General features: G+C 41.6%; 1 protein-coding gene across 5 annotated transcripts in view; it reads right to left on the bottom strand.

The window, feature by feature from the left end:
- Positions 1-13,252, bottom strand: part of HIBCH (3-hydroxyisobutyryl-CoA hydrolase) — a 535,761-nt gene that overhangs the window by 310,512 nt on the left and 211,997 nt on the right. For all 5 annotated transcript variants that reach the window (XM_073647944.1, XM_073647946.1, XM_073647945.1 and 2 more), the window contains one exon: positions 11,997-12,049. In XM_073647944.1, coding sequence (XP_073504045.1) covers positions 11,997-12,049 — 53 coding nt within the window. The remainder of the gene's footprint in view (positions 1-11,996; positions 12,050-13,252) is intronic.

Genomic DNA, 13,252 nt, shown 5'->3' with positions numbered 1-13,252 from the left:
ACATGAGGTGGCCCGAAGGCACCCACTGACGGCAGTACCCAGGTACCCCACATGCCCCTCCTCTTCTCCTAGGTTCGGCCCTGTACAGTCTATATGAGAATACATGACTATCTATAATATAATCAGGGATGTGTCCGTCAGACCAGAGCCTCTACAGACTGTGCATGAAATGTGCCTGCGAAGTCTGGCCAGAGACAGAAGAACACATCAGCCGTTACAGGTGACAGGGAGGAGGACGAGGATAAATGATTGTGATGCTGGAGATCAAGGGGTGCATAAGCGCTGACCATATACGGCCATCTTTGGCGCCATTAGGACACATTACTTTGATCTCTGGCGAGGTTGAAAAAGTGTGGTATCGTAGTTCATGCATGCGCAAACTCCGGCGCCATACTTCTCCAGCCTTGCTGGAGTTCGACGACGCGCTGCAAGGGAGAGGGGAAAAGGCGAGTAGGAGTGTTTTGGTTTTTTTTTTTGTATGGATGGAAGAACAGTAGAGCAGGCAGGATGGGGGGAGCATATACCAGGACGGGGGAGCATATACCAGCAGGGCTGTGAAGTCGTAGAGTAGGAGTCGGACCGACTCCGACTCCTAAAATACATAATAAATTGGGTACAGTAATTCAATGCAGTTTGTGGGGAATATTTTTTCATAAGAATTTGGGAAAGTTATGAAATGTCCTATAAATGTCTGTCCTATTACTGATCTAAGGGTCTAGACTTTTAGTGTGCTACAGTAAATTTATCACTTAAACATGAGCCATATATGAGAGACTCGGAGTCGTGGACTCGGTGTCATGGAAATTGAGGAGTCGGAGTCAGAGGTTTGGCTTTCAGACTCCACAGCCCTGTATACCAGGATGGGGGACCGGGATGGGGGAGCATATACCAGAATGGAGGGGAGCATGTACCAGAATGGGGAAACAGGATGAGGAGAGAGCATATACCAGGATGGGGAGAGAGCATATACCAGGATGGGGGAGCATTCGGTTTTAGTCATGAGGTATGTCCCGGTGCCGGTTCAGTCATTACTTTGAGTATACAGAGCAACCGCTGTAATCCTGGCCCTGACTGGCAGCCGGCCTCAATGTAGAGCCAGTGTCAGTCATGGCCGGGGGCTCGGTTACAGCGGATGCTCTGTATACTCAAAGTAATGACTGAACCGGCACCGGGACATACCTCATGACTGAAACCGAATGCTGGCGAGAATAAAGTTAATTTTGTCCCCGCTGCAATCAGCTGCTGGGCAGCATAATAACGCTGTTAACCTGCAGGTTAATAGAATTATTTCTGATGAAAGGAGAAATTTAATTAAATGTTGTAGCACAATACTTCAATGAAACGATGCCGGAGTCAGCAAATGCGCATACCACTGAGAGGATGATGGGAGTTGTACTTCACGCAAGACTACGATGTAAGACACAGATGAAGTTATTCTTCCCTTATCTGGACATTTGGACTGACGCCCAGAAACTAGATTGTAACTTGTTTTAGCTGTCTCAGCAACCTTCTACTAATTATCACTTTTTGTTTATGAAACTTTCTTATCAACATTCCACTGTTATGAATCATCATTTCGCTGCCTGTGAAACAAAGGCATTTTACTGCGCATGTCTGACAAAAAAAAAAAAAAAAAAAAAAATGATTATTATTATAAATAAAGGGACAGCACCCATAGAGGGAGACGCGCTCAGGGGCTTCCCAGTACTTGATCATACACTACGTGTCTGTGTATTTCTTGTTACGGGGATACCCCGACTCCAACAAGGACCCTCCATGGCTGAATGATCCTAACAATTCCTGGCGCCCGAAACAGGGACCCGAGGTCTGCGTATTCCTTCAAGTTCATCGACCGGCACGAGTAACCGCTGAGATTGGGACATCGGAACAGCAGATGACAAACCTGGCCAGGTAAGAGACACTGTTAGTTCTCTTACATCTGCTCTGCGATAGTCCGTAAATTTCATGCATATCTTGTGTTGGGATTGAGGAACTAGTAGAGAAGGATACCTATAGCTCGGGTCATTCATGTATATACTGTAGGATCTGCCGAAGGAGAGGTCAGAGAAGGTTATGAAACGGATGGTATGAAAGAGATGTGGATGTCGGGAATAGCCTCATAAGCCGCACTAAGGTAGATGACATAAGTATTACGGAGATTGCCTAACTGAGTCATAAGGTTGTGTCCTTTCGGGGAAACCTTCGCTCACGCTTAACTCCCGAACCTTTGTCCTCCTTTTTGACGGATAAGAGATTGACAGAATGAGCCCATGGAAGTAATGATAATACTCCAGGGACACGATATATAATGGAGACTGTATGGTTCATTTTATGTATTGTTGGTCTTGCCCTTGTTGCCATATATATGTGTGTTAGAATTACTCTACACTTCAGACAAAACGGTCCAGAGAAACCGTTTCAGATACTGGCTCCTTAGGACAGAATAGGTAACGAGGAAAGGTAGAATATAGAATATATTTTATCTAACCCAAAAAGCCTCCTAAGGTAAGAATAGTCAGGAAAAATGGGCAACAAACAGACTAAGACCACAAATGATGAACAAGATGTCTATACAATCGTGAAAGAAAGGTGTGGTGTAGAAGCAACTAAGAATTTAGGGAAAGTTTGCAAAACTTTTCAGGTAGCAAGGCATGACAGGTTTAACAGGAAACTATGGGAGGACATTCGGGTTAGAAAAGCAGGAGTGATAAGAGACAAAGGATGGCAGGAACAAGTAGAGGCCATGGTCGAACTATCAAAAACAGCAGAGACAGACCATTGGACTTTTAATAAAGACAATGGATTATGGAGAACTCCAGTCAGACAGGGTCCCACAAACAGAAAACAGTAAACAAATGAACCCATTGGCACCACCATATCAGCCCAGGTCAGAACCCACACCGTATCCTGATTTTCGGGGTCCGGGTGGATGGACATGTACAAACTGTGGACTCCAGAATCCAGACTGGAGAGACACATGTGCAGGATGTGGAGCACCACGACCACATGATATGTTGGCACCAGTGCGTATCCTCAGTCGACCATACAGAGAAGAAGATGGTGGCAATCCACCGCGTAGAGTAACTAGATACCATCAGACTAGACAATATTTTCCATGGACCCCCGCTGAGGGAATGTCCCTACTTCAGAATGCACCAGATCCAATACAATGCCCACTAAGATTTGCTACGTACATACAGCAGATAATACACACCCATAATGGAACATGGTCAGATGGGACAGAATTATGTAGAATGAAAATGACACCAGGGTTGTATCAGGAATTGATGATAGTTATAGAACCTCATAGACCTCAACCAGTAGATGGTGAGGATCCAAATACCGCACTGTCAGGACAGAATTTTATGATCAGACTTATGGAGTTTATGAGAACTAAACAACGAATGAGAGGGACTTCAGGAACTGTCTCCCAGAAGTCAGGACAGCCTGTAGATGAATACTACTTAGCGGTAGAAAACAGTTACAGAGACGAGGGAATGGACCTTACCAATGAAGGAGTCATTCGACTGATGACAAAAACTTTTATAGAGAATCTTAACCCAAAACTTAGGGAAAAGTTCAAGGCTGCAACTCCTGATTGGAGAACCCTAGATGATCCCCAGATAGTCAGACAAAAACTATTAGGGATAGAAATGGATATGCGTGAGGCAGCATCCAAACCCATCAGAGTAGCAGCAAATAATAGTCTGGTCAATAAAAACAACAGATCAAATCAGACCTATGACAAAGGGAATTTGGATAAGAAAACTAATCCATGTCACTACTGTAAGAAACCAGGACATTGGATTAGAGAATGCAGGAAAAAAGCCAGGGATATAGAAGATGGTACCTATGTCCCAAGAGAATCACAAGAAAAGACAGTACAGGCTTCTGCTCCTGCAGCAAGCGAGTGACTAGACGTGATGCAAACCACTTTGACTGGAAGGCGCCCAATAATTCAGGTAAAAGTAGCAGGAAAACAATGCCCTTTTCTAATAGATACCGGAGCAACTTCCTCCGTCCTCAATGAAGACGCCTTACCAAATGCTGATTGTTTATCAGATGATGTAACCTATACCGAAGGGTATGATGGAGGAATCAGGCCACTCCCATATAGTATTCCCCTTGAAACAAAGATAGGATCTAAAATATTTTTATCTAAATTTCTTTTTGTCAAAGGGGCACCTACTTGTCTTCTAGGTACAGACCTATTAAAGCAGACAGAAATGAATATCCAATTTTTGGAGGATGGTAGAGTCCAAATTTTGGTGCCTGATGACCAAGAGTCTCTAGAAAACATTGTAAAAGTCCAAGCCTTAGAGGATGAGAAAGATCCTGCCCCTACCCAAATTATTTTAGATCTTTCTGAGGTACCAGAAAAATTATGGGCACAACATGACACCGATGTAGGACTAATGCCAATAGCTCCAGTAAAAGTCACTCCTGTTCCAGGTGTGACACTACCCCAATTGAGACAGTATCCTATTAGTGCCCAACAAGAACACGCCATAGGAGAACAGATAAAAGATTATCTAAAAACTGGAGTACTGATAGAAGTAAAGTCACCAGCCAATACACCGTTGTACCCCGTAAAAAAGAAATCTACTGAGGGGTCAGCTGCTAGGTACCGGATGGTACATGATCTAAGAGAGATAAATAAAATTTTGGAACCTATTACTCCTGTTGTGCCAAATCTACACACGTTGCTATCACAGATCCCAGCAACAGCACGAGTATTTTCTGTCATAGACTTATCAAATGCATTTTTTTCAGTACCATTACACCCAGACTGTTACAAACTGTTTGCATTTACATTTAAGAATAGACAATTAGCATGGACAAGATTACCACAGGGTATGATACATTCACCTACCTTGTACTCAGAAGCTATGAGATCAGTTCTTCAAAATTTCAAACCTACGGATGAGGTTGTAATTCTCCAATATGTTGATGACCTATTGTTATGTGCCCCTGCTCAAGAGTCCGCAAACAGCAACACAATAAGGTTGTTAATATTTCTAGCAGACATGGGCTGTAAAGTTAACAAGAAAAAAGTACAACTTTGTATGACTACGGTAGTATTTCTAGGACACTGCATTTCACAAGGTATTCGGCACCTCACCGCCGACAGACTAAAAATCATTAGAGATCTTGTTCCTCCCAAGAACTACAAAACATTAAGAGCATTTTTGGGAATAGTATCACACTGCAGACAATGGGTTATACATGCTAGTCAGCTTATGCAACCTCTATATGATTGTTTAAAAATCGAACCTTTCCAGTTAACTGAATCAGCACTCATAGCCTTTCAAGACCTCAAGAAAGGTCTCATGTCAGCCCCGGCCTTGGGAATCCCAGACTACGCCAAACCATTCCAATTAATGGCTGCGGAAATGTCTAATCATGCTACAGGAGTACTAACACAGAAACATGAAAATAAACAAAGACCTGTCGCATACTATTCTGCTCAATTAGATAATGTTACCAAAGCTGCACCATCATGTGTCAGAGTAGTAGCAGCTGTCTCTCTTTTGGTAGAAAAAGCCTCAGAAATAGTACTAGACCATGCCCTAATAGTACAAACTACACATGATGTACATGGCATACTGAATCAGGTATTGCCAAAACACATTTCAATGGCTAGACATCTTAGATTACAATGCTCCTTACTAATGCCACCAAACCTCACTTTTCGCCGCATATTGTCTCTAAATTTAGCCACTCTGTTACCACTAGAGACAAAGGGGGGAGTGGAAGGAGGTCAGGAAGACGAAGATGAAAATTTTTTACAATACCACGAACAAGACAATATAATACATGATTGCTTACAGTGTATAGAACAAGAAACACAAGGGCTACCTAATGTACAGGACACCCCTCTTGACAATCCAGACCTACATATGTATATAGATGGTAGTAGGTATGCAGATGAAACTGGTAACTTTCACACAGGTTATGCCATTGTATCAGATTATGATGTTATTGAAGCTGAGCCAATGCAGGCCAGCTGTTCAGCCCAGGAAGCTGAACTATTAGCTCTAATACGAGCATTACAGTTAGCAAAAGAAAAAACCGCTAATATTTTTACCGATTCTAGATATGCATATGGTATTGTACATGATTTTGGATGTATATGGAGAGCTAGAGGTTACATGACAGCTTCAGGTCAACCAGTAAAACATGGACAAATGATTAGACAAATCCTAGAATCAGCTGCCTCAACCAAACAAGTAGCAGTAATAAAAGTACCTGCACATGTAAGACTCAACACCGAGATAGCTAGGGGTAATGACCGAGCCGACAAGGCTGCTAAGCGAGCTGCAGTAAAACCTCTGACAACTGACCACACTATTAGTGCAGTATCAGAATTTGACTTAATTACACGGCTCAAAGAAGCCCACCAGCAGGTGAGTAGAGAAGAAAAAGAAGAGTGGCAGAAACAGGGGGCAGAAGAAAAAGAAGGACTATGGAGAAAAGGAGATGAGCTTTGTCTCCCCCGAGCATGGTACCCTGTTGTGGTCAGTGAAGCCCACGGACCTACACATGTGTCTGCAAACGGTATGATACAGAGGGTCAGACAGAAGTGGTTAGCCCCAGGGTTCGGCCAGGTAGCTCGAGCAAAATGTGGTTCTTGTGAAATCTGTTTAGCCCACAATCCAGGACAGACTGTTAAGACCCCCCAGAAGCACCATGTAAGACCACTATATCCGTTCCAGAGACTTCAGATCGATTACATCCAGATGCCTAAGCATGGACACTATGAGTATGTACTGGTATGTGTGGACATGTTTTCGGGGTGGCCAGAGGCTTATCCAGTTCATACAGCCACGGCTAAAGTCACTGCAGTAAAAATAGCACATGAACTGGTACCCCGTTATGGTATCCCAGAAGTGATCGAGTCAGATAGAGGTACACATTTTACTGGAGAGATCTTTCAGAATGTAATGAAAATGTTGTGTATAAAAAGTGAACTACACACCCCTTACCACCCACAGAGTTCTGGTAAGGTTGAGAGAATGAATGGAACACTTAAGTTAAAAATACAGAAAGCCATGGCAGAAACACAGAAACCATGGACTGAGTGTCTCCCAATAGCATTGTATTCAGTCAGAAACACCCCCCAGGGAAAGAGCAAACTCACCCCCCATGAAATATTGTTTGGTAGAGTTGCCAATACAGGATTGTATTTCCCACAGACTTTAATGTTAGAAACTGAAAGCTTAACTGCTTATGTACAAAATTTATGTAAGCATGTGTCTAAAATACACTCTTTAGTGTTCTCTTCCATTCCAGATCCAGATTCCATTGAGGGAACGCACAAGCTGCAACCAGGAGACGAAGTCTACGTAAAAAGACATAACAGAAGAACGCTAGAACCCAGATTTGAGGGTCCATATCAGGTGTTATTGACAACTCCAACTGCAGTAAAATTGGAAGGAAAATCAGCATGGGTACATGCAAGCCATTGCAAAAAGAAATAGTGGTGATTGTACTTGTGTTAGCTATAACGATAGATCAGGGAGACCTGTGGGATAAACTAAGTTCCCCAAAACCTACAGATAATAAATTTATAAAACATCATGAGACATTGGTAAACGGGCTGCTCGATGGCGGACAGAAAATAGCAGACTGTTGGATTTGTACGCATTCTCCAATATCAGCCACGAGCATACCCTTCCTGGCCGTACCCATGACCCCTGAGGAAGTGTTTACATGGACTAATTGCTCAGACAAATTAGCAAATAACCAAACCGTTAATTCTAGATTATGGAACACCACTGTTGCCATCCCAGTTGTGGGGTGGGTGGGATTTCCCTGGTGGCAAGGTAATATGACCGGAAAAATAAACAACTTACAATATTTAGCGTTTAAAGGAGGTGTATGGGTTCCTAGAAATAAGACGGGACTAACAGACTTAGGGTTAATTCCTACAGAAAATATACAACTCAGTTTTAGTAGCACAGTATCTTCTTCTCAACCTTTTAAACCTGATATAGTAGAAAAATACATACACAATAATGGTTGGAAATATTCACAATTATTCCCCGATGGAAACAATGATACATGTTCAAAGATACCAGGTAATATATTATGTAATGAGTCAAGTGCATATGACCCAGGTACACCGACTTGTGAAAATCCAGATGCAGGATACTGTAGTCCATTAGGTCAAAAACCCCCTTGGTGTATACTTCAGAATGTATCTAAATTTTTAGATTTGGTACATAGGTTGGTGCTCCAACACTCTGCAATATGGGATCTGCCTGAAGGAACCTTCTGGATTTGTGGAAATGGAGCATATAAATGGCTCCCAGTAGGAATAAAAGGTACATGTACTCTAGGACGCTTAACACCGGCCACATTTATAGTTCAGAATCAGCAGGTAGATATGCAAGCAGTACCTAAACACACACTATACAAAAGAGCAGCCGACAACTCGCCTAGACCTTCAGGTAGGCCACATGTGGTCCAAATGGGAATTCCTAATAAAATATTCAGCACTTTCTTTGTGTATCCAATGTTGATGCAGATGTGGGATAAATTAGTTCAGGCCACCGACTATCTAGATGATCAGATATGGGATATTATGGATATACTTAATACTAGTATAGCTGTACAAAATCAACTTATAATTGTTACTAATCAACATACTGTAGTGTTAGACTACCTAACTGCGGCCCAGGGAGGAATGTGTCAAATTATTGGTCCAACCTGTTGTCATTACATAGATCCAAACAGTACAATGAGTATGAGGTTCAAGCTGGCAGATATACAACGATTACGGGATGAATATGACAGACACAATGACCAAAATAAAGATAGCTGGTGGTCAGACACCTTCTCCTTTCTCAACCCAAAGAACTGGTTTAAGGGTATTGGAGGTTGGGTGGCTGGAATTCTGCAAGGTATATTACAGATTGTGCTAATTATAGTAGTCATATATGTAGTGTTTAAAATAGGATTAAAAATTATTTTAATATGCATAAATAAGCTTTGTAACACGGACTCAAGAATATGAAAGAAAAGAACTCCCGGACCAGGTTTTCTACCAAAAGTCCATAAGGAAGAATCAAAGGGGGGACTGAGAGGATGATGGGAGTTGTACTTCACGCAAGACTACGATGTAAGACACAGATGAAGTTATTCTTCCCTTATCTGGACATTTGGACTGACGCCCAGAAACTAGATTGTAACTTGTTTTAGCTGTCTCAGCAACCTTCTACTAATTATCAGTTTTTGTTTATGAAACTTTCTTATCAACATTCCACTGTTATGAATCATCATTTCGCTGCCTGTGAAACAAAGGCATTTTACTGCGCATGTCTGACAAAAAAAAAAAAAAAAAAAAAATTATTATTATTATAAATAAAGGGACAGCACCCATAGAGGGAGACGCGCTCAGGGGCTTCCCAGTACTTGATTATACACTACGTGTCTGTGTATTTCTTGTTACGGGGATACCCCGACTCCAACAAGGACCCTCCATGGCTGAATGATCCTAACACCACGCTGTCCGGTGCCATTTTTTGTAAGACACTGAATATGAGAATTCGCACACACAGTGTCTTAAAAAAAAAAATGGCGCCAGAAATGTACCACTAAAAATGCTCGTGACCCGGGTGTAGTACGGGTTTAATAGCTAGTACGATATACTGTGATACAGACATCAGATGTTATAAACTATACACATTGTTATATCCCATCTGATGTCTGTATCACAGTATACCACCATACACTAATCTGTATACTGGATGACATTTATTGTACAGGAATATACACTGTACTGATCACACCTGCCTACAGGACCTCACATATCATATATGGATCAGTATAGTATGTGATGTCCTGTAGGTTCAGGGTTGATCAGTCAGTGCAGGATCCTTTATATGATGTCTGTGGTCGCTCTGCTGGGGCTCAGTGTGATTTATTGCAGGACTCTGAATCTTACTGCAGATCTGGTGATGCTGGAGCCGATGATCCAGAGTGACCTGATCTGCAGCAAAGGTCAAAGTCCTGCAATAACTCACACTGAGCTCAGCAGAGAGGCCGACCACTGAACCGACACTATATAATCCTGTGTGAACTCATCAGGAGGGCAGCAGCTTCCTGCAGCCCCCTCCTCACTCCAGGCATCCTGCCCCAACTTCACAGTTACCGCCATCCACTGAGGTCTGATCCACAGGCTCCTCTCCTCTCCAGCAGGATGAAGCAGCTTCAGGCGCCGCTGTGTGACTTCAGTGCTGGAGATGCAGCCACAGCATTCAGGGGGCGTGTCTGCCTCCCTGTGATGTGGTCGGCCAGGGTCAGGTACAGTGCGGTCCTCCTGCCAAACCTGCCCCTGCCTCCGCACAAAACATTATGAGGGCAATCTGGCCACGGGCCCCCCGGAGTCTCGGGCCCCGGGTGGTAGCCCAGATTGCCCTCATTATAATCCGCCTATGCCTGCAATACTCGGTGCATACCCAAGTAACCAAAGCAAACTCAAGGAGCACTTACGCTCAACACTAATGACAAGATATTCAATATGATGACCAATTGTTATCAAAATCTGTGTTGTACCTCTCTGTTCAAAATGCCCACTATACCCCTTAATAAAATGCTAGAGGAGTGTAGTTTCAAAATGGGGTCATTTGTGGGGGGTTTCCACTGTTTAGGCACATCAGCGGCTCTCCAAACGCGACATGGCACCCGCTAATTAGGCCAGCAAATTTTACATTCAAAAAGTCAAACAGTGCTCCTATCCTTCCGAGCCCTGAAGTGCACCCAAACAGTGATTTTTCCCCATATATGGGGTATCAGCATACTCAGGATAAATTGCACAACAATTTTCTCCTCTTACTCTTGTGAAAATAAAAAAATTGGGGCTAAAAGATAATTTTTGTGGAAAAAGTTTGATTTTTTTTTACGGCTCTACATTATAAACTTCTGTGAAGCACCTGGAAGTTCAAGGTGCTCACCACACATCTAGATAAGTTTCTTGAGAGGTCTAGTTTCCAAAATGGTGTCACTTGTGGGAGGTTTCCATTGTTTAGGTACATAGGGGGCTCTCCATATGCGACATGGCGTCCGCTCTAGATTCCAGCCAATTTTGCGCTCAAAAATCAAATGGTGCTCCTTCCCTTCCAAGCCCTGCCCTGAAATTTTCCCCCACATATGGGGTATCGGCGTATTCAGGAGAAATTGCACAACAAATTTTGTGGTCCATTTTTTCTTGTTACCCTTTGGAAAATAAAAAAATGAGGTCTGAAGTAAAATTTGTGTGAAAAAGGTTCATTTCATTTTACCTTCCACATTGGTTCAGTTTCGGTGACGAACGAGAAGGGTTAACAAACTTCTTGAATGTGGTTTTGAGTACCCTGAGGGGTTCAGTTTTTAGAATGGTGTCACTTTTGAGGATTTTCTGTCATATAGGCCTCCTAAAGTCAATTCAAATGTGATGTGGTCCCTAAAAAACTGGTTTTGTAAATTTTGTTGGAAAAATTAAAAATAGCTGGTCAACTTTTAACCCTTATAACTTCCTAACAAAAAAAAATTGTTGCAAAAATTGTGCTGATGTAAAATAGACATCTGGGAAATATTATTTATTAACTATTTTGTGTGACCTATCTCTCTGACTTAAGGGTGTAAATATTTAAAGTTTGAAAATTGCACCATTTTCAAAATGTTCAGCTTTTTTCACAAAAAAAACGCAAGTCATATAAAAGAAATTTTACCATTATCATGAAGTACAATATGTCACGAAAAAAGCAATGCCAGGATCCGTTGAAGAGTTCCAGAGTTATTACCTCGTAAAGTGACACTGGTAATAATTGTAAAATTTGGCTTGATCATTAAGGACATAATTGGCGCCATCACCAAGGGGTTAAGGGAAATGTGATTTGGAGCATGGTAACAGAAAATCAAGCTTTGTATCTCAGAAAACAGCTCTGTTACTTATATGTAATTAGTCAACATATTAGGACTGGTTCTAGATCACAGAAATTTCATTTACTTACACCTCCCATAGTAATTCCATCAATGAGAGCTACATATGGCTTTTTGCAGGTCCCTGAAAAAAAAATAAAAAAAAAACAACATAAATTTTGCCTTTAGCAGTGTTAAAGATTAATAATGAGTTCTGGGTCTATGGCTCAATCTGGCACCCCCGATGATCAGCACAGTGAAGAGATAAGATGTTCAAGCTTGAGTGGGGTGTTTGTTTAAATGTACTGTTCAGCAGAGGAACTGGAAGGTGGTCCCCCAACTATCAAACATTGGCACACCAATCTAAGTGCTGACTACCAAAGTCATGGTTAAAGTTACTAACTGCACCATTTTTACAAAAATGTATCTATAAAAAAAACTGTTCTTTGTACATAACATCCCATAACATTTATTTACTGTAACTGCCCTTTAACCCCATAATGACATGGCCTATTCAGGACTTCTGGAAAGACTACATTTTTGTTTCTTCCTGCTGATATAGCAAAATAAATGCTTGTAATTTGTGAGACAGGATATATAATATAATAAACTTAACCCACAAAAGTGTCATTTAAAACTAAAATACCTGTGTTCTAGGGCAGGTTAAGGACAACACTGCAAATGCACAAATGTTTTTTTGGGGGGGTTGCCTTCACAGTATTCATCATGCCGCATGAAAGAAAAGATGACTTTATATTGTGAGTCATTAAAATTACAAGTACAACAAATGTACAGGTGCATCTCACTAAATTAGAATATCATCAAAAAGTTAATTAATTTCAGTTCTTCAATACAAAAAGTGAAACTCATATATTAAACCAATACCTGGTTTAAAAACAACAGTATCACTGTGCTTGATTGCCCAACAAACCGCCTGACCTTAACTCCATAGAGAATCTATGCAACCTGGTCTTCCATAACACGTCAGCAGTGCCACAGGCTGATCGCCTCCATGCCACGCTGCATTGATGCAGTAATTGATGCAAAAGGAGCCCCGACCAAGTATTGAGTGCATTTACTGAACATACATTTCAGTAGGCCAACATTTCAGATTTTAAAAACATTTTTTAAGCTGTTGTTATAAAGTATTCTAATTTACTGAGATAATGACTTTTTGTGTTTTCATTGGCTGTAAGCCATAATCATCAACATTAATGGAAATAAACACTTTAAATAGATCACTCTACATTTGGTCTCCCTATATAATGCCCGACTTCTCCATACCTTAATTATCATAGAGAAGATACTGGCAGGTGTCCAGTGATATGGACTGTGTTATATAGTAGAT

Source organism: Phyllobates terribilis, unplaced genomic scaffold (assembly GCF_046119375.1).
Source record: "Phyllobates terribilis strain yellow unplaced genomic scaffold, ASM4611937v1 Scaffold_9__5_contigs__length_417890890, whole genome shotgun sequence".
Classification (NCBI taxonomy): domain Eukaryota; kingdom Metazoa; phylum Chordata; class Amphibia; order Anura; family Dendrobatidae; genus Phyllobates; species Phyllobates terribilis.
Note: the sequence above shows the minus strand (reverse complement) of the source record. Positions and strands in the feature narration are given on the sequence as shown.